This window comes from Megachile rotundata, chromosome 5 (genome assembly GCF_050947335.1).
Source record: "Megachile rotundata isolate GNS110a chromosome 5, iyMegRotu1, whole genome shotgun sequence".
NCBI lineage: Eukaryota > Metazoa > Arthropoda > Insecta > Hymenoptera > Megachilidae > Megachile > Megachile rotundata.
Genome location: NC_134987.1, coordinates 20,870,189 through 20,893,007, shown reverse-complemented (window position 1 = coordinate 20,893,007; position 22,819 = coordinate 20,870,189). Strand labels below are relative to the sequence as shown.

The 22,819-nt window shown below is 40.9% G+C and overlaps 1 protein-coding gene across 9 annotated transcripts in view; it reads right to left on the bottom strand.

The window, feature by feature from the left end:
* Positions 1 to 22,819, bottom strand: part of Bap170 (Brahma associated protein 170kD) — a 48,737-nt gene that overhangs the window by 9,377 nt on the left and 16,541 nt on the right. For 6 of the 9 annotated variants that reach the window (XR_013038142.1, XM_076531478.1, XM_076531472.1 and 3 more), the window contains exons 3-9: positions 14,651 to 14,748; positions 9,577 to 9,728; positions 2,339 to 2,811; positions 1,720 to 2,234; positions 986 to 1,383; positions 538 to 754; positions 72 to 462 (exon numbers count right to left, since the gene is read on the bottom strand). Coding sequence is in view for 8 of the 9 variants with exons in the window: in XM_076531478.1 (XP_076387593.1) it covers positions 72 to 462; positions 538 to 754; positions 986 to 1,383; positions 1,720 to 2,234; positions 2,339 to 2,811; positions 9,577 to 9,728; positions 14,651 to 14,748 (2,244 nt within the window). In the remaining variant the exon portion in view is untranslated. The remainder of the gene's footprint in view (positions 1 to 71; positions 463 to 537; positions 755 to 985; positions 1,384 to 1,719; positions 2,235 to 2,338; positions 2,812 to 9,576; positions 9,729 to 14,650; positions 14,749 to 22,819) is intronic. The other 3 variants (XM_076531474.1, XM_076531480.1, XM_076531479.1) reach the window with 2 other exon arrangements.

Sequence of the window (22,819 nt, the reverse complement as noted above, 5' to 3'; positions counted from 1 at the left end):
CCATAACCAAAATAAGAACCAAGGTCATGAATGGTAGAGAGAATGGTAGAAAGCTAGGATTTTGGACCCACCTGACTTTTAGAATCAACCTTGGTGACTGGATTTTGGGATTGATTTACAGTGTTTGTGGTGTTGGAAGGTGGTTTTGGTGGGGCAGATAATTGGGCTTTTAGGATAGGTGATGCTGGGGCAGGAGTTCTTGGAGGCCCAGATGCAGGATTGTCTAGGGCCGTGCTATCAGGAGCAGGACTTATACTCTTGATTGTACGCTGTTGTACGGGAAGCACCTTTACTGGCGTTGCGTTGACTGCTGTAATTGGAGCTGTGTTAGTCCCAACTGCAGTTTGGCTCGGATAAGTTACTTGGGGAGGTGTGGCCCGTACTCGGATTCCATCATAATACTGAGTACCACTTGTTTCGCCTTTCAATGGACTCGGTCCGACGTTTCCACCAAATACAGATCTGCGAACGAATTTCTTTCGATAGACTAATAGCAACTTCATACGATTCCTGAAATCACTAAACAGCAGTAATCACCTAACACATCTTGGAAAGTGAAGCGGAGCAATTACGCCTCTCCTACCAATCTTTGTGCAGCAACCCAGATATTTCTTATACAATTCTTCCTGCTCTATACGCACACCCGCTGCGGGTTCAAAAGTAGCTCTTAACCAACTTAAAGCAAACTGTTCGTTCTCCTGGATGATTTGTTGGTGCGCGTGTTGCTGAATCGAATTATTTGTCTCCACTGCTTCTATAAAAAGATATTTAAACAAGTGTTACATCGGATCACTCGAAAATATGCCAACTTACATTAAGGAGCATCAACGCTGTAGCTGCTTAAAAAGTGCACTGTTTGCGTAAGAAGAAAGGATGCTGTACGCGTAACATGTACGTTATAATAGATTCAGAAAAACACAGTGTACTTTGAAAAAAGTAATAATGTTGGTCTTCCTTAATTAACGTTATAAAATGTCGGTTATACTTTTGGACATACTGTGCGTAGTAGACTTCGTTGTCGTTGCAGCTGGAGTTGTCGGTCGCGAAGGTGCCGGACTAACGGGAGCTGGTGTTGCGGTAACTGTAGCTGGAGTGGTTGGTACGGACGAGGCCACCGTTGCAGCTGGCGCGGCAGCGGTGACCGGAGAGTTTTGAGTAGTACTCGGTGGTACAGCTACAGTGGACACTGTTTCGATTACCCTCATCAAAATACAAGCCTTCGGTCCATAACTCTGCGCTTCTACAGTAACAAGGGCGACTAATGTGTCAATAGCTCCGCGTACCCGCGCGACGCTAGTACATGGCCTTTCACCCAAAGAAGTCAAAGCGTACAAACATTCCAAGGTATACACTAAAAGGGCTATGTCGTTCAAAGCTAAAAACCTGCAAACAGATATACGAACTTTTAAACAATTTCCACTACGTTACATACATTCTTCGTCAATAATCCATTGCATTAATAAAATCCTCCACAGTATGATTATCTACCAATATATTGCAATATACAAATCGTAATACATCTTTTACATTTCTGATACTGAATATTTTTTCAGGAGCTGAGCAAGATGTACATGTAAATAAACATAATGCAGAAGGATTTTTCTGAAACCTTGTATATCAGAAAGTATTTACGAACATGCTCTTCAACTACTACAATGGCATAGTGATATCATTGAACGCGAAGAAGGATTATACCGAAAGTTATAACAAAAAATTCACCTGCATATAAGTTCATATACATTGTCCTCTAATCCAAATGTAACAATTTCTTCATTACTGTCTTGTTGGCTAATTTTATTAAGCACCTCCAAGCAGGATATAACAATAAACCTGTCCTGGGATTCAATTCCCTTTGCCACACATGACAACACAACATCCGTTATCCTCTCACCAGCCTCTTTTAAGATTATTTCATTCGCTATGTTTCCTAGTATGTCAAAACCAAGCTGATGCAAATTGCTCCACCTTGCTCTCACGCATAATAATACGAATCTCAAGAAACATCGATTCCTCCCTAATACAGCTGCGTTCTCGGGTGTAAAACTTAGATTCCGCAAAATAGATGCTATCTGCAACACTCGTTGGCCGTAAGGATCTTGCGTTCCCAGAGTCCGACCAACACAAAACAAGTCTTTATCCTCTTCTTCGAACTTTATGGAGTTTTGGTTCTGATCTTTCAAATTGTCATCCTGATGGGACCCTGTTGGATCTAACCTTGGACAATCTTGAGGTACCTGCAACGACAAATTATTTCATTATGAATTTTTATTAACACGTTCATCTCTCGTTAGAAACTGAAGACTGTTTATATATCCAGAAAGAAAACCAATTGTCTCACCCCATCGACTTCCATGGACGTAGAAGCCTCATCGTTCTCCGTCGCCGCTGCGGTGATGCTTTTGTTCTGCTTCTCTTTCTCCAATATTTTCCGCCTAGAAAACGTCTGCGGGCTGCCAGTCGGTTTCTTCATGAACGCCCTCTCGTTCGTCAGGTCTATCACGTCCTGAGAGTCGAGAACATCCGACCAGAAGGAGTTAATCGAGTAATTCCTTACGCGGGAGTAGACCTCGATGAAGAGTTGCCGGGTGTCCGGCGAGTCGAAGACGCCCGCGTGAGCGAGAAGAATGTTCACCAACCGGGGATACTTATCGAGACGTAAAATGTGTTTGCCTTCGTTGGAAAGTAACGTGCAAACGTTGATGGCGAAGTCTTGCTCGTTAGGAAGAGGCGAGAGGAGCGACAGTGCGAGCTTATCGTAGTTGGATGGTTTGTAGAGATCCGACGAAAGGCCGTTGTATTCGCGAAGAGATTCTGTTGAGGACACACAAAATTACTGACTATAATTCTCTTTAAAAAAACAAATTTTATAACAAAAGATATATGGAAAGTCTGCTTTATTTGTGTATCGCAGTTAGTATGTTAAGTCAGATCTAACGTTAATTTAAGAGTATGTTAAATAATGCTGTGCTATATTAATTATGTTAAATTAGTAGTTAGAGTAAATATAGAGGTTAGACGACGAGGTGCGTTAGGCGTGAGTTTTGATAGGGTCTAGATTAGCTGGGCTTCAGGTCCGTCGGATCGAAATTGGTTTTATTAACGATCCTTTCTACCCTCTCCGTTAACTCTTTTCTACGATTTTTTTTTTGTTCCCTCGTCAACGGGAGTTCCATCGTTGGACCCTGGGTTCCATAGTTTCCGGCAAAAGGTAGCACTTCTCCCGGGATAGCGCGATATTGATCGCGGTTTTGCGGCTAAAAAGATTACCGCGATTTTGCGATAATATTGCCCCGTTGGTAGCAATTCGATTACCGGTTCCAGTTCTGTTTGAAGAAAAGTGTTCCACGAAGCTCGTGCCGCACCGTTAGAAAGGAATACTTCGGTTTGCTATCGGAAAGCACCGTACGAAACGCGTGCGGATAATTGTAGAGGACGCGTAGGAGATACGGCGTGACCTGTTTTATGTATTTAGGAATTTGCACAAATAATGTACATACAGGATGTCTCGACAGAGTTGTACAGATAAGTATCGGGATATTTCGTGTGATATTTACTATTTTACGTACTTCGTTTTTTAAAGTCATTGAAAATTGAGGATGTTCTTTAGACTACGCATGATTTTTCGAACGAAATCTCAAAATTACCAACTAAGTTGGGTAATAGAATTTATCCGATGCGCGGATGCTTCCCGCTCGATCGAGGTATTTTCGTTGCATCGTAGAGAAGTCTGACCCTGACCGAGTACAACCTACTTACACTCGTAATTTGTCGATCACACCAGTTGCATGGAGCGTCGCCGGTCAAGCTAGTAGCAGCGCATCTACTTTCCCTTTAAGCTTGGAAAATTAATCGATAGCACTATTAACATGGAAATTATACTAAAGACGTCGAAAATATATGTTTCGTATAAATCTAGAAATTGATTGCACGCTTCAGATCTTTTGCAAGAGTTTTTCTTTGCTCAGAAGATCTTTAACTTGAAGAAGTTTATACTTAGAGAACAATAAAAAAGAACATACTTCATTTCTATCGGAAGTTAAATTATGAAAAGGAGCTTAGTGTTTTTCAATTCGTAACGCGCTAATGTGTTCAATTTCTAATCAGACAAAGAATCCTTTCAGATGGTACATGCATATTACGCGCGCGAAAGCCGCAACGATTATGAATCATGTTCAATGAATATGAATCATACTCGTCGGCAGACACTCACAAAGGATCATACGGTTTCTGGTAACGTTGATTAGAAACAAGAAGAAAAAATGAAAAACGAAGGAAGGCAATATTTCTTGGGATTAATTGAGGACACTTTCGAGAACGAGCGAAAAAGGCTATGTCTGGCAGGAATAATGAGTTGACTTCGATTAGCCAAGTAAAGATTCGCTTCCAGGCCTACTAGTTAACAGGACTTTCCTTACTCTATCTTGACCTAATTTCAGAGCTTAGCTTCATCTTCTAATCGATTAAGTAAATGTTTGCTTAAATTTGTTGCGGCGAGCGTTAAAATAACGAGTTATTAACTAACGAGCGGCGTAATCATCGACTACCCGAAGGAAATATAAAATCGACTAAAACCTAGATTATTTAAAGCGAAAAAGGAAAAATTTCTAGCTATAAAATTGCGTGTACGCAATTTCGTCGGATACTATGTACAGAATATTTGACATGCTGCCAAGTCATGGCGGAAATTCTAAAAAGAGGTACTCATAGATCGTTTTTAACTCGATTCTCGTCGGGGATTAAAAATAGATATTCGATATTGGAAGCCCGCTTTATATTTCTTCAAATTGACCTAAACATTCGCGATCCAACGAAACTATCTACAATTCGATAATCCAATGTTTATTTCACTGTCGTAAAACGCTAACGATAACAAGAATCATTTCTTATTCTTTGCTTTGATAATAACGCCGGGAGACTAACGCACGTTGTCCTTTCCCGCGTACTGTCAATGCACTCGCGCGTAAATGAACGGCCTTACGAGACCGATAACCGATAGAAAGAGTAATTTAAGCTTTTCCTCTGCTTCTCCGTCATAAACATTCGACAATGTTGAAAGAAAGTTCGAAATTAGATTACAAAACACTACTATCTAAATAAATTATTAATAAGACTAACGTAATATATAATTGTAGCTGTAATATACCTAAATATAATGCACCTAACGTTGGTATATACTATCAACATGAATGGCTATACTATCAATATGAATCTACGAATTTCTATCCGGCATCAGCAATATCGAAAACGTAGATATTAAATATTATTGATATCCATTTGATGTCTAAATAAAAATATGTATGAAAGTATCGATAACTTTATCAGATCAAACGGATATCGATACCTTAGCGAAGCACAACGGTTTTCCATGTAATATCAGTTCGATATCGACTTCAGAGGAATCGATATGACTATTATACCTGAAACTTCGATCTGCATTTCATATTTCGATATCGACAAAAGATACCGCTGCGAGTATCAATAAACGTATTTTACAGACGCGTTTTTATTACTGTTTTTGGTGAAACATTTTCGATGGCAGAAGAGCGTATCGATAGCAATTTATTTACTGCACAGTAGATGGATGGCAATGGAGTAAGAGGCGTTAAACTCGTGGTGCGGATAAGGGCATAATTTCCGAGTGATGCGCAAGGTGCGCAAGAGGAGTTGCGCACGCGACGGTGTTAATTGGCCTTAAAGCATGACAAAGGTTGTAACGAGCTACGCCGTGCTAGTATGACCAGTAGCAGGGAGCACTCGTGTGTATCGATAGCACGTAATCTAGACGTCACCAATCGCACGGCCAGTTCTCCTGGATGACGGCAAAATTCAGGCAACGCGGTAAACTAGTAGACAAAGAGAAACGGAGAGAGGGTAGACGTAGAGTTGACGGGGGTTAGAATCGGGAGTTACGGAGCATCGCGCATGCGCGCAGAACACTGTATTACCACTGGAAGGATCGAGGACTCGCGGAACACGTATCCCCGCAAACGCTTATTGATTGTGACTCTCGCATCGTGTCTCCCACCTCTGTCTGCGCTTCTTTATCGCTTCTCTCCTTCTTTCTTCGTGCCTTCTCTCTTTTCTACTTGTATCTCTTTCGAGCTTCCGTTTGTTTTACCGTTTCTAGCTTTCCTTGCGGTTTTCCCGTTTCAAACGTGCCTAGTCTTCCTTCTAACTATCAAAACGACGTAGCACGGATACACGGCGTTCATCGTAGCGTCGATTATTTTAATCGAAATCGAATTCGAAGGACAAATTCATTCGTGAGGTTCGTGGAAAACTTGTGTATATTTTACCGCGACGCGTGTATACAAATGTAATTTATGCGTCATGTAATTACCATTTCATTTTCCTTATTTTTCTTCCTACTTTTTGGAATTCAAATTATGCCCGTATTAATGCGCTTCTGCGTCGTTCGTAACTGTGAAACATGTCTATTACGCAGTTAGAATATTTGCCTCGAGACGGTCCTCCGTTATCGTAGTTTAGAAATATTAATAACAAAATGACGATGTGAATCATTTTCGTCGAATTAGGAGCTGCGAGAGCGTCGGTGAGCTCAGCAGCGTCCAAGTACAACTCAATGACTACGCGTAGCGAATACTTAAACGGTTTAGCGCGCGCATCACGCAGAGACTTCGACGCGTTGATATAATGTTACGCATGGACACGCGCATGCAGTACCAGAGCAAGATAGGACTTTGTACCGATACGCGCTTCTTAAACGTAACATTGATTTTGCGACGAATGCGCATCGTTTATTTAAAGGTTACTGCAAAAGGACTTTTAGTCACGACAAGGGCCACATTAACGGAAATTTAAATAAAAATAAATAAGATTTAATCATTTGCACCGATAATTGCTAGCAGTTATTTATCTAGCTAGCATTATTTATAAGAGATGAATTATTTATAAAAAGTTCAAGATACAATTTCCTAAATAAGAAGAAAAGTTCGACCTACACCTACTATTGAAAATTTTCCTAACAACTTAGAAAGCAACTTTCGAAATGTATAACCGAAGCTACGTTGGTCAAGCGAACGAGAAAGTCAACGTTTTCGAGCCGATGAGAAAAAAAAGTATAGCATGCGAGGCGAACGTCACGTCTGTGGCTTGGTAGGGTCAATCCCGAGTTTCAGCGAATTCAGTCGACGTCGTTGAAGCGGTCGAAAGTGCTAAGTTACCAAACGTTCAGCACCCAAGCGCGTTCCCGGTGTGCCGTGTCGTACGGAGGTGTGGGATAAAAGGCTGCAAAGGAGCGATGAAGAGCGAGTCGAGAGGACGATGGTGGGAGGTGGTGTAGCGATTCGGCACGAAGCCGTGAGTCGATCATACGCATGCGCACGAAATATAGACCCGCGTTCCGACAGTCGGACCGCGGCTACGGAGGTGTATGCGCGTTCTATGTGTGTCATGATTATTGCCCATTAAATTATCTTGCACACGTTGAGCGCGTTCTACTCTCACTCGTGATGCACGAGCCTTTGCGACTGTATGTACACTGGCTCACACTGAAAATCCTCTATCACGCTTCAATGTACATCCACGCGTTCCTAACGAACGTAAAGCTGCTATTCTGTTTTTATTGCCACGTAACTAAATGTGCGCATCCAATTATGAAACACTTTTTAGCATAATGAAGCACACTTTAAGCAAACTTATATTTGAAAATTGTATTATTTCACTCGAATTAACGAAGAATTTAATTTATTCGAGTATAAAGAAAAGCTGAAAACTGACATCATTCGAACGCGTCGATCTTTTCCCGTGTATTTTCCTCGACGAAGCCTATGGCGCGGGCGAGTGTACGCGTTAGAAGATACACGAGACGCTTCTATCTAGATACGTCTGTATCGCGTACACTCACGCATTTGTTCCCGGCCAGACTGGGGCTGCTCTCTATCTCTACATATATCCCTCTCTCGCCCGACAACAGCTCCACAGAAGCACGTCAATAACCCGTTGCCGCCTCCGACATGCGGCATATAGTGCATTTATAGCGCGAGCTGTGCGCGCACATGTGCTCGCAACACACTTTAACCGACGCTTTTTTTACGAAACGAGTTTCGGGGCTTTCACCTGTTTCTAACCCCCGAGCCTCATGCACGCGTCACAGACGTACTTCAGCTGGTCCGCGAGCACGGCTGCTGTACACGCAATTTTCTGTCATTTTCAATTCCAACTTCTTTTTCCGAACTAACGCGTCCCTTCGACCGAGATTAACGACGGAACGTAAATATCAGTGTCGGGAAATGTGAAATAACGCGCACGCGTGCAGCTGTGCGTTCGAAACTAATTAGGACAACGCGTAATTAAACGCGAGAATATTTTTCTTCCGCGTAAACGTGAACATTATTAACCGAGGCGTCGTTGCAAAAAAACTTAGAAAATCTAATATTATTTGGTCGGTCCCGAGATTAACGATAAAACTTTTCTTGAAACGTGTGTTTTTATCGAGATAAAAAATAAACGCATGTACTAGTTTATATTTTATACTTTATTCTCAATCTAGTGTTGCATTATGCGCCGACAGTGTCGAGTTACAATCTCACTGTATCGGGGACTATATTTCCTTAGCATTTCTCATCGGTTCTCGAGGAAATTTTTCGACGCTCGAACATCTTCAAAGTAAAAAATACAGTTAGCTGAGTAAACAATAGGCGCTCACATATTTGATTTGTACGAAATGTATCGAAAGTCCAACACGACCACAGTCTATGTCAACGCGAAACGCGACGTAAAATAAAAAAAATTATTGAACCGTGGTACTTGTACGACGAGAGAGAGGAAAGAGAGAAATACGTAGTTGGAAAGAGCGAGAAAAATAGAGGAACAATGCGCGATGGAAAACGCATTTGAAAGTCGTTCGACCGTGTGTGGACGTGCATACGAAATGCAACGGGCGCGCACACGAGTAAGTTGGTAAAAACGATTTATCGAAAATGATTGTAAATTTCGTGGTTGAAAATGTTACGGGCTTTTCATGGTGCAGGGTGTGATTGGAAAGAGCGAAGTCCGAAAATTCGAAACGAACGGAAATGGGAACCGACGCACGCGGTTTGAACAGTATATTTTTGGAGGACCTTTTAAAAAATTTCACGGCATTTTCGATGCAAACTATATTTAATAGCTGGTATAACGGCCTGCGACCTTTTCGTCATTTTTCGAATCCGTGCAAACAGAAAAGTTTGTGCGATGTTTGTTAAAAGTTTTTTACTACGAACTTTAACCCTTTGCGCTCGAGAGGTGACTCTCAGTCACCATTGTATTTAATACAATAATTTGAAATAAGCATTTTTTAACTGACTATAATATGACACGCGTGATGTATAAACATAGTGAAACAAACAATTATTAGTAAAGAAAGATTAACCTCAAGAGAATTCATTCAACTTTTTGACTGAGTTTTAAAATTGCTGTTTGCAAACAGACAAATTATCTCCGAGTGCAAAGGATTAAATAACATAGACTTTGAGCAGAATGGGTGTTTTTTAATGAAATAAATTTTGTTAAGATCTAATTACAATGCCTCGACAAATAGAGCGGAATAGTATGCGAAGTAGATATAGTAGTTACCTGCAACATTATGTTGATGATAATTATAAGTAAGAGGAACAGAGTGTAATGCCCTGGCAGACCATTTTCTGTGTCTAGAGTCCTCGTCGTCGTCGTCGGCTTGTTGGCCATCCTCTCCTAGGAAATGTACCTTTTCGTACCTGTCCAAATACCTGAAACAAAGCGTTTCACTGTCAGATGATGTGTTGCCCGTGTCAGGAAAGATATATGAACTTCGTTATTTCTTGTTATATTCCCATCTCCAATATCCGTGCGAATATTCGTCCAGTCATCTCTCGTGCATCAAATATTGTTACGCTTAATCCGGGAATCTTACGGAATTATAAATCAAACACTCAGGACAGAAATACATGCGCAAACACATTTTAAAAGACACATGGAAATTACAAGATGGAAACTGCAAATTATAACTTTTACTGCTAAATAGTTTGACCCGTTGTTTCTAAAAACGTGTGGATCCTCGGTACTGTCGGATCATTAGCGAATTAACTATATAATTTTCCACGATTCCGCGTTATCGCACAATTCTTGGAGTTCACGATAAATATCGCGAATAACGAATTTCGAGACTTATAAAAGCAATTAACTAATTACCTGCTCGTAAAAAAAAGCGAAGCAGCAGAAACCGGGCAAAGCGAGAAACGAACAATTCGTTATTAAAATGCGAGCTGGATAAACAAAGATATTTTCAGCCAAAAGAGCTGTCTAGGTATACAACTTCGAACACAATCGTCCCATTGTGATCCGACTTTTCGTACGAGACAATTGAACCTAACTAAATATAAATATATACGTATATTCTATTCTCGGTTCTTCTAACGAACGGTAATCGAAGAAAATACAAGTGGACTTCCATTAATTTCCTTCTTCGTAGAAAATTTGCTGGCTCGTTTCTTTGTACGAATCAGTTGAAATCGTCCAAAAGATTCGTCTGTAAGGACGCGATCTCTCTCTATCGTTCTCTAGAGATTCCAATCTCAAGTTCTATCTGGTACGTAGCGGGAATCCAGATCTATTGGAAATTCTATGGTTTCTTTAACGTACGTGGCTCAGAATTTTTATCAAGGATCCTTGAACGAGCGGATTTGATGTCACTTTGATGGACGCGCGTTTCACACAATTTATAAGTCGTAATTTTAAAAATGTTTCTACAATCTACGCCTGTCAATTTTTTTAATGCAGTTTCATGATTTTATAAGACAAGGAGATATTTTATATACACAAACAAAATTTTATCTTGAAAGAGAATGAATTAATTATTATAATCACTGTATTCGTGTAGATATTACCATTACAGATAACTGTTACAACTATAATAAAATTAATCGACAAAACACTTGGTGAAGAGTTCCTAACAGATGTAACACAAGTTTCCGATAGTTCACAGATCACAAAAAAAAAATATAATCAATTTCAATGAAAATTTCTAACAGAGCAGGAACGATAATGTACACGAAATTTCACATTAGCAAAGTTTGTCAGACGTCTCGGGGGAGAATTATTTTAATAAATTGCGAAGCTCGACTAGCAGCGAGTACAATGTGCCAGTTCACAAAGACGCGACGTAACTAAAAACACAGGCGGCGACCGCGACAGACGGGTACACAGAGATCGACCAGAACCAACTGAACGTGGAGAGAACGATGAACTCTCGTGCTTGAGCCTCGAACGGGGGTTGCTTGTGGACAAAGAGCGTTGAATAGGGTGAAAATACAGAAACCGTCGTGCGAAACAGGGGAAAAAGTCTTGCGAAACAGTAACTTCACAAATTACTATCTAATAATTACCTTGAAAAGTTATAGCTTTGAATACTCGTTATAGGGTGTTATTGTAACAATGTTGTACGAATTGAGACGATTATTTGAAATTAAGATTTCAATATCTGTCGACTCAAAACTCTAATCCTTACACTCTTCAAATCTTGATATTTCTTAATCTCGACATTCTTAACCTCTTGCACTATTTTGACGAGTCAGACTCGTGACGCACTCGTACCTCGGCGATGATCAATTTTACTCAAATTTTTAATACTTCAATTTCGAGTTCAAGTGCAATTATAGCATGAGTAGTTAACTATTGAATAATATCGACGTAACATTTCAATTTTTTTTTGTCTATTTTAATATAGTAACTATAATTAGTCAGTTCCGACTGACGCACCCGACAAATAAGTCATAGTGCAAGGGGTTAAATTATTGAACCACAGATTCTACTCTAGATTTCAGTATCTGAGATGAAGTCTCTCTACACAGCTCATGCTTTCTATCCAAATTAAAGTATACAAATTGTTCACCAGATTTACCGAGGATAAAACTACTAACTGGATATGGTCTTAAAGCTGCAATTAAATCATATCATTAACGTTTGCAGAAAGTGATCTTCATTATCCACATGGTCCTCCACATTATGACAGATCTATCTCATTGCAATTTATTACGATTGCAGTTACAATGTAAAAATGATTTTCCACGCTCGGCAATTGGTTATTTAGGTGTTCGATGTTAGCCGAGACACTCTGTATAGGGAGAGAGGATAGGACACAGGGACGTGGGTGGGCGAAAGAAAATGGTGGGGGTAGGTGTAGTGGATCCATTCATGCACCAACGTAGAGTACGGAAGGTGCAGGCGTTGAAGCACCCAGCCAGAGCCTGATTGGCCGTTGCCGGGTGTAGACTGAGCACAGACACTTTAACTACTAGCGTGGCCCGTCGTCGTCGGCGTCGTCGGCGTCGTCGGTGCACAATGTGTGTAGATCGGGAGTAGGAAAGCGTCTACTAAACTCGCTTGCTCTCCGGCGACTGTAGAGTCCGGCACAGTCACGTGTCCCGTCGCTGCATCATCGTACTACCGTCTATGAATGAACTGCACGCGTTTGGGAATCCCCGGGATACAGTGGTCGCGGAAATACAGCGTGCGCGTAAATATCAACGACACGCAATCTACCGAGGTATAACACGCTCGTAAATATCAACGATTTCGACTTGATTTTTTATAGCTTTCGGACACTTACAGAGCAACTCGAACACTTTCTTATAGTTTCTTATAGTTAGTACGTTACTTGTAAGTAAACTTGTAGTTGTAAGTAAGCTTGTAAGTATATATCTACAATTTGTAAATTGACGTACTTTTCAATGACGTGTAGCAGCATTGTAAATACTAATAATTCGTATATATATTCTTCGCCTTAACCCCTTCCCGTGCTTTGACGAGTCTCACTCGTGACGCACTCACAACTCAAATGTGATTAATGTTACTGAAATTTTGTATACTCTTCAACTTGAATTTTAGATCCAACTATAATTTGCGTTGTCAAGGATCCCTGAATATAAAATATTTAGAACATTTTAATTTTCTTTGTTCGTTTTAATGTTATAGTCCCGAATGGTTAGTCTTGACTGACGCACCTCATAAATAAATGGCACGGCAAGGGGTTAATAGAACGCGATCGTAAGAGTTTGGAATGAATTGGTGTAGATGCAGTTGAAGTGCAACAAGTAAATATTGTAAATATTGGCAATTCGTGAACGAGTTTTTGATCGAAATATAGCATGGTTGTAAATTTTAGGGGTTGGTAAAGGAGTACCAGCTGAAGTGTAGCAAGTCGCAAACATGAAGAGTGTCAAAATTAAAGATGCAGCATATCTACAACGCCGATATATTTTATCTACACCTAATCTTGTTCTGTTGAAATAACAGTTTCCGTCATACTTATAATTGTACCGATGATTCCATACAATTATGAAAGTACGAAATGAGTCCACAAAATCTCAATACTATCGGATTAGCTAATATCGCATTTATGTAACTGTCTGCAAGTTAACGAGATTATATCTTTCTGATTGCTTGAAATTACCCTACGGGCGATCTATTTCCTCTCGGTAACGAGAGACTGTTAGACGTAAGTTCATGAATATTTACAATTCAGTAGCCTGAATCATTGATAGACCATTGTTATTTTGAAATCCGAAGGTTTCAGATCTATCTGAGTCTATCGAATAATATCGAATCGGCAGAGACGCGGTGGAGTCGGAAATTAAGCGTTTGCGGACATAATCCCCGCATGAATCGTACACAGGATAAAGTCGAGTCGAGCGGTGCAGGAAGAATCGACCGCGGTTGTCCTTGTTTGCAAACGGTGACACGGTGGTAACAAGCTTGCACAGAGCTTACCCGGAGTAAGAGAAAGAGAGAGAGGACAACGACTCAGGAACCACGTGGCTCGTCAGCGAGGCCGGTATGAATGAACGAACGAACGTACGAACGTACTATACGATACGAAAAATGGTGGTGGGGGGTAGAGGTAGCAATGCCGATACGCGGTGGTGGCCGACACGCGGCAAAACGTCGCTGCTCTCCTACTCTTGCAGACGCTCGCGGACTGCCAGACATAATGGAGCATCGTGGTGCTATGACAATCGCAGGGCTACCGGGAAACTTGCCATCAATCGTTTTTCTCTATTGTCCCTGGCCATTGCACTTCTACTCTCGGTGTAGCCTCGAGGGACACTAACAATTTCACCAAGTATTGATAGGTCAATCTTTCGAGGACATGTTTGAGAAACTCGGATGTTTACTTAGAATCGAAGATCACAATGTAGCAAATCTGTTATATCGCTATAATATTACCACACTTTTGAAAAGACACATGCTGTCTTGTTCTACTGTAATGTAACTGAGTAGATTCAGTGTAGATGACACATGGCGAATACAACGCGTACAAATATAATTGGTAACAGTACCTCTGATAACTCAACGCATCGCAATACACCGCATGACTATCGTAATTCAACGCATAATACAACGCATGGTAATATAACGCGTGGCGAATACAATGCGTATTACGTATAGCACCCGGTAACTTCAACGTGTGGCAATACAAAATATAACGAAGACACCGCTGTGACACACTCGTGAATACAACACAATACGATACTTGGTAACACAACGCTAGTTCCTAAACGCGTGCAGATTTGAATTATCTACGAATCGAAGTTAACAGCAACAGTAAGAAACATAAAAGATGTCAACCCTGAATAACGCAGTATTTAAAAAGAAGATGATCGAGCAAACTTACCTAAGGTAAATTTGTTTAAGACCAACCCCGCTGTTCACGCAACCCTTGGGTAGATGGAATTGTTCGCACAACAACGTCCATTCGTTCCTGCTATTAACCTGAAAACAAGAACGAACTGTTAGTAAAGAGAAACCTAATTAACCTTAACATTTCATCGGAAAGGTAAGTATCATAAAGACTAAAAAAATACGGTGAAATTTTCATGAGACACTGTCGTATACCGATAGTAAGATACAGAGTGTACGAAGTTGCGGAGGTATCGTGACTGCATCGGAACACTTTCTCGATGTCATATCTCACGGATGTTCCGAGAACACGAATCGAGATGCAAGTTTATTTTTCTTTTTCTCCTCGCTTTCACCTGAACCCGCCTTTATCTTCGCGAGACGAAACTCGCTACTTGTATATAATTGGTTACGAACGTTTCGAAGATTAATATTCGACTTACACCCGGAAGTCTTGCTTTGTTCCTACGCAACCGTGTATTTTATTTTTTAATCGTTAATTTAACACTAAAACTACCAAACCGGTCAAATGACCGCTCCACAAGTTCCTTATTATAGGGTACACATTTTGTTGAAATACATTCCTTCGAATCAACATTGATTTTCATTAAGATAAAGAATAAATGTGTGCGCTAATTAATGTTTCGTCATTTGATTATTTATTTTTTAACTTCATTTTTAATTTCAAGTTAAGTGCACATTATATGCAGGTAGGATTAGTGTTAAAACTTGTAAAATATCTTTCGAACAAAAACCTCGTAGAGGTTAAACACAACCGGTGTTAAGCGTGACAAGCAAATCTTGAAACCCTCGATAAAATGCTCGAAGTTCGATCGTTCGTTTATGGCTGAGAGTTCCATCGATACGCGAACCACACTCGAAAACGAGTGGTGGTGTGTACCGAATATACAAAAAGCGATCCATCAGAAGCTAACACGAATATGCCGGGAAAGAGAAGAGGGAAAGACATCACGCTTCCACGCGAATTCCTGGTAGTAGATAGAGGATAAAACGTCCCGGCAGGATATAAATTTCTTTGGCGGTGCTGAAAAAATAACCGACGACTCGAGTTACGTGACACGTATACACTCACACGCGTCCCTCCCCGTGCATGGAACTAAAAAGAGTAGCAGAAAAAAAAGCGAAGGTAAAGTCTGGTTTATATTGGTTCGGTAAATGGTAGAATAAGTAGTCAACGTCGTTAACCACACACTTAGTCTACCGGTTTTCATTCACGCACTGTCATATTCAGCTTCTTGTTCGATCTAGTAAGCACTAAATTTAAGAATGCACAGAAAAAATCAGAGGTGTTATCTATGCACTGACATTTCACTTATATTTGATAATACCGCAAGATATCTTGTGGTTTAGCGAAGAGTAACTTAATTATTGCAAAATGTAGGCAACTAAAAATTACCCCTTAGATCGCAAAGTAAGTTGCGCACGATTAACTTCGAGATAAGTGACCATACAAGTATCGTTAATTGGGTTTATATCTTAGGACTGCTGAATTCATGATAACATTTAGAAACTTGCATATCATCATCTCATAATTAATCGTCTAGACTCTAGAGTGATCTTCAAGGACGATGTTTTAAGGGTAAAAAATGGCATTCTTTTACGCAACTTAATTTCGATAATTTTACCGTTCGAAGATTAGCAAAGTCCTTCAGTTTTATAACTTCCAGAATAAAGTATTGTAGGCATTCATTGATACGTATTATTTATGTGACCCGTTAATAATTATATTCTTTGAAGTGTGAACGGAGTGAATAAGGGGTTGCAAGTGGTGTCGTGTGTTCATTGAAGAACGCATCATTACTTTTTAGTCAGTCCTTATGTTATCCTTGAACTGTTAACCCCTTGCCGTACTTTGACGAATCTCACTCGTGACGCACTCATAGTTCAAATGTGACAAATCCTGTTAAAATTTGTAGTACTCTTCAACTTCAAATTTACGTCCAACTATAATATATATAGTCAGAGATTGCTAAATATAAAATACTCACAACATTTTAACTTCCTTTATTTGTTTTAATATCATAGCTATGAATAGTTAGTTTTGATTGACGTATTTGGCAAATAAATTATAAGGCAAGGGGTTAAAAACGTGTGTAATTTCCTTCGAATAGTTAATTAAACGTTTAAATATTGTTCCGTTAATAAACGTCCATTCAGTCAAAAGTTTCTACAGTATCTAAATGTTCCTTATGTAACCTAACGCTAACGAAAAATACGATACGCGTACGTTTACCCTACCACTTAAATTTCGAGGTTAAGTTCGCGAAGCAGCATATGTCAGCGATTCGACTACGCTTAAACGGTCCGAACTTCGGTATTAATTACTCGGGAGTAAAAATAAAGCGGGATCGACGGCGCATCGCCACGATATCCGAGATGAAAAAAATATCGTTAAGACAGGGAGAGGTCTCCCCTGTTGCATGGTGCATTTGTCGTAAACGGAACAGGAGCCCGGAGGGGGAAGGCGAGTCGTGAAATCGACGACGGACGGACATACTGGGTCAGTGCTCTCTGGATCCGCGCCCGTTTTCTTTGCTATTCTCGTCATCGCGACGTTCAACCTTATGAATCGAGAATGTGGCGCCCCACTGTGGACGACCTCGCGACATCATCGGCCCCTCGTCAAAACGATACTCGACGAACGAAACAAGCAATAAATATTCCTAACTGCCGATGAAGGTGAACGCACGAGATGAGTCGAGTTTCTTCGCTGACCAAAGTACATCCCTTCTGTGTACGATTCGAAAAATCGATCGATTTTGTGGCGGATGGGTCAAACCCCGATCACTGCTTTGCTACTCTGTAACTCTTCGAATTTAGAAGTTACAAACTTTCAGACTTTCCAAGCTTTCAGACTCCGCAGATCTTTGGGATCTAGGGATTTTTGAATCTGTACAGACTTGAAGTTTTGTGAATGATGTTCGTTATACGTGCAGAAAGTTTTTAATATTTCTATGGAAATAAGTCTTTTGGAGGATATTGCGTGATCGGACATTTAGCATTGAAGATCGAACGCGTGATATGAAGTAACCGGCAACGTACTAATAAATAATCCAGAATTTTTCAACAGACCCATCCATGTTATACAGGTGTCACCTGTAATATCTTTCAATTTTTACATACCACTTCTGCTATCTTTCTCTCGTAGCTTATCTTTCGAACTCTTCAAATATTAACTGATAATATAAAATCTATACGGGACGCACATAGTGCGTCATCGATAACGCAATAATTATGCTACGGAAATTATTAAATTTCTCGAACGATATTCAGTGGTATAATTAGTAAGAATCGAAGAAGATTAAAATATGTTTCGAGGAACTACGAATATTTTTAAAACGAAAATATGGAAATTGTAACCGAGACGTCTGGTGCTTTAACGATCTACTTAACTTGCTTAACTAATTTGAAACATCGGGATTAACTTGGATACGAAATCTGGATCGCGATTGTGAAAATTGGCGCGGCATTTAACGCGAGAAAAGCCGAAATTAATAGTATGTCATTATGTAAGGAGCCTTGAATCATTGATAAATGTGACACGAAAACGACCCGCCATTTCCGTATTACTCATACACAAGATTGTAAATTATTTATACAACCGATCAACATTACGATTGTTAAAGTACGTTTTAACTACCGCACATTTTCATTTTTATTATTCTCGCCTTCGGTAGACGGAATACGCGTACCTTTACCCCGCGAAAATAAAGCATTCTATCAAAAATTTCTCGCGTAGGTCGACCATAATTCTTCTCTCGGAATGTGCTTCATTTCCGAGGAACGATCGTTTACGTTCGATTCTTTGGCGCAGCACGGTCGTTATATAAAAATTCCTCGCGTCGGCCAGCTAAATTGCAATTACACGTTACAAGCGCGGTATCATCGAGTGTTCGTGAAACATTATGATACAAGATAAAGTATCTAAAATTATTATGAATTACGCGCACCCCGTGCGGCTTGATTACGTGCTTCGCCTTTGAAATTATAACGCGTGGACGTAACACGCCAACTCTTCGCTCCCAGATTCTCGACCTAATAGAATCATCGATGCTACGAGGAACGATAAATTAAATGGAGTAAGAACAAGGGCACGTTTAAATAGAAGAAAACCGCTGCATTTACCTGATCTTATCGGGCATTCATATTCGTGAACATGGTAATCGTACGTACGTTTTATCTCGCGTAAACATACGAATATGGTAGGGACTCGGTTTATCATGATACGGTGTAATAAACTATAAAACCACGTTAACTTCGATTGTCTCGTTATTCTGCAGCGGACCTGTTCAGGAATCTCCTGCATAAAGTGGGCAAAAATCTGTGGAGGTCATTTATTTTGAATAGTATGGATTGTAGTGACGCGTTAGATGAACATTGCAGGGTGATACTTGTTCGATGCAAAGTGTATACTCGACTTTTATTATATTGCCAGGTCTGACGATGTACTATCGTTATTTAGATTTGTAGTACACCCTTCTTGTATTGCCTCTGGCTGTAACACAAAACTAAGGCGAGATGATCATGTCATAATGTGTGGCAATACAACGCGAGGTAATATAGCACAAAGAGTAACAATGCACGGTAGTATAACAGGTGGTGAACGCGACGTATGTCGAATGCAACGCGTAGCGGCACAGTGCGTGGCAATATAACCCGAGGCGACACAAAGTTGCGAACGTGGCAATATGCAATAACGTAATATGTGATAGTACATTATGTCATACGCGTGTTAAAATATAATAGTACACGTAACTCGTTAAATGTTCGCCGATATCTACGAGCGCCGTAAACCGTTTAAGCTACGTGAAAAATGACGTAAAGGTTCATGTGAGGTCCACGATTAATTCAATAACGCCTTCAGATGTAATTGATAAAAAATGTTTTGTCGTAAGAGAGTCCGTAGCAGATTAACAGGCACGCAGAACATAGTGGCGCCGATTAGGTAGCCACGGTACACGCGGGTTCCCTGTCTGGCGTGTAATCGTACGACTTTGCTTGACCTTGGTAGTATGAATTACACAGCGCGCATGCGCGGGGACGTTCTTCGAGAGCGTCGAACGTATCCACTCCACGTGTTTGGCGGCTCCGAGGGACTACATGATGAAAGTGTCTTTTGCCGCCACGTGCTCGTTGGGGTAGGACATGGTCTCTCTTACTCTCTCTCCCACCCCCTCTGCCGGTACTCTTCTCTCTCTCCCCCCTCGACCCTCCCCTTTGCGCTGCAACGACTCCCGTCGCTGCTCTGCCTACGGGTCCGGCGCGCACAGCGCGTTCCGTTTTCTTCTTCTATCGCGTTATCGGTTTTCCGTATTTCGAGCAATTTGCCGCGGCGACGCAAGCGCCACTGTTCTATCGCGAGCCGATTCCTTCTTTTATTTAACACGGCCGATGATTGCCGTTCACCGCCACCTTTGTCCTTTATGATCTTCTTGCAGTTAGTAATTTGCGCCGTGCAATTAGTCTGATCGATAGAACTCTTGCAATATTAAGAGCAACGTTATTATATCTGTAAGCTGAACATGGGACTGGGATATTATAAAGTAATGGCTAGCCTTGAGAACCGTGTATACACTGGTCATTCAAGTACAAAAACACCGTGTACACCTTTCAAATGTAGATCCACCTTAACAAAGGCACACGTACACCCTAAAAGAGTGAATGTTAAAGAATGTAAAGAAATAATTCGCATTCGACAAATAGCCCATAAAATTTAACACGATACAATTGTTTAGATTCGACTAAATTTTTCAACGCACAAGTATGCAAACGTATCTATTCGGTCAACGCTATTTCCCAATATCTGTTTCCTTCTGTTCGGAGAATCAACCGGAGTTACGAGCACGGCGGCACATTTATCTTTCATCGGCTATAAAGTAAAACCAGTATCGTACACGAGCCGCTCGTAACGCTCGAAAGCAAGCTGACTGCTATACGCGTTGGGAAAAAGAGGATAAATCCTTTGCTCTAACGTTCGCCTTTCAATCCCCTCAAACGTCGTTACACGCGATATTGATGACATCGCGAACAGTATGCATCAACGGTATTCGCACACGAGCAACTTCGATCGATTTTGTAATTACAATTTCAGATGATGCATAAGCTGCTCCATTATATGGGGTCGTCATGACTCGCGGTATGAATCATTTGATTTGCTCCGTGCAACGGGAACATCGGCATGGTATGCTGCGCCTGTACCAATTAAATTTATTCAATTTATTCGCTGTGTCATTAACAATTATAATATCGTTAGTCTCATTAACGAACGACTTATAAACTCATATTTCATTGCAGTCACCATTTGGGAATTTAAGTACCTTTGGAATCTCTGATATCAGAATTTGGTATACAGAGATTTTTATTTCAAATTTTTCATCGACACAGCAGCTAGTTTTATCGAGGATCTAAAGGGGTATGATATTCGATATGAACGCGTTCTAAAACCCCTACTTATGTGGGGGTGTCTGAAAAGTTCTTGGTATTATTCCGCCAATATGCCAAGCACAGATTATCCAGCAGTTATTACAAATTCCAAAGGCGATGATCCGAAGTAAACACATAGGGAGCCAAGAACCTCGTTTCCAAGAATACTAGTGCTCCAAAATATTCCATTCGAATCACTTTACAATCAACGTGTTGTCTCCGTTCGCCCTTGTTCCATATGCAAATGATATCAGAATTCGAGACGGAACCCGAGTTTACATATTTCGGTGGTGAATACGGTACGTCTACGATGTACTTTCGTTGCAAAGAATCATGAAAGAATAATAAGTTTACACATTAGTGTAAAGCCTGGCTCACAATTACCTTTCCATAAATCAACTTTAAGTTAAGTTATTCGCCGTATTGGTCGTACATCAAAAACAACCCGCACTTCCGGTAAAGTGGCTTAAATATTTCCATCGTCAATGTGAGAGGGTATTTCTACGTGACTCAAGGATCTCTGGCACGAGGGTAAACTATCCTTCGATACCGTGTATCGTTAAGGAGATGTTATCGATCAAAGATGCGCTAAAAGCGCGAAAAGGGTACTTCTATATGATCAAAGGATCCTTTTTATCGGTGTAAGGAATCATCCTCTAGCGTCTCCGAGGGCACCACGAATGCCCTAACAATTCAGAATACTTTTGTACGACCTAAGGATCACGTATCTTTAAAAGAAGGTTACCAACCGAGATATAAATGAGCAACCATGATCTACCAGCCCCAGGAAACAATCTTCGACGTCACATATTTTTGCAGGAGGATTACGAAAGAGGGATGTACGAACAATACAAATAAGATACATCTACATGATCCAAGGACTCCCATAAGGAATCACACTTTTACAACTATCCTTATCAGAAGGGTTACCAATTGAAGATGTACTAGTAAGATTCATCCACATGATCTAAGAAGGTATTCTACGAGTGTAAGTAATCATCCGCATCGTCTATCTTCACCAGGAGGATGATTAATCGAAGCAAAGACGTACCAGCAAACGTAGATATGATCTAAATGAGCCAGGGGTCTGTCATACTAGTGTAACTTGAACATTTCTCGAAATCACTGATACGTTCAAGGACGACTAAGAGTTCCAGCAACGCGAATATATTCACATGGTCCAAGGGCCATTTTACCATTGTAGAGGATCATTCCTCCACCTCAGCTATCTTTACCGAAAGGGTCACCGAATCAAGGATGTTCCAACATCTACTACTAGCATAAGGATTCGTGCTCTAAATCCACGATACACCGACCTAAGTGACCATTGTTGAAGATCGTTAACCTTGCCAACCGGTATCGCAAGTCATATTCCCAGGGAAACATCGTTACAACGAAAGCGTGGACGATCGAGGTGGTCGAAGCGGACTCTGCAGGACGGTTCCGTCGACGGCATGACCGGCATCTAGGAGATTCGCGTTGCCTTCGATCGCGTCTCATCGCGTCGCGTCGCGGCATGGCAACGGCCCTGTGTAGAGCAGAAAGCAAGTTGGATCGCGGAGAGAGAGAGAGCCCCACCATCACGTGGGCTTGCAGGCCCACGGCACACGACTGACAGTTCCCAGTCAGCTGATCGTCCACCGAGGAGGGTGAGGAGGTAGCAGCCAGCGGAGCAGCAGTAGTAGCACGAACCAAGAGGAGGAGGTGGTGGAGGTGGCGG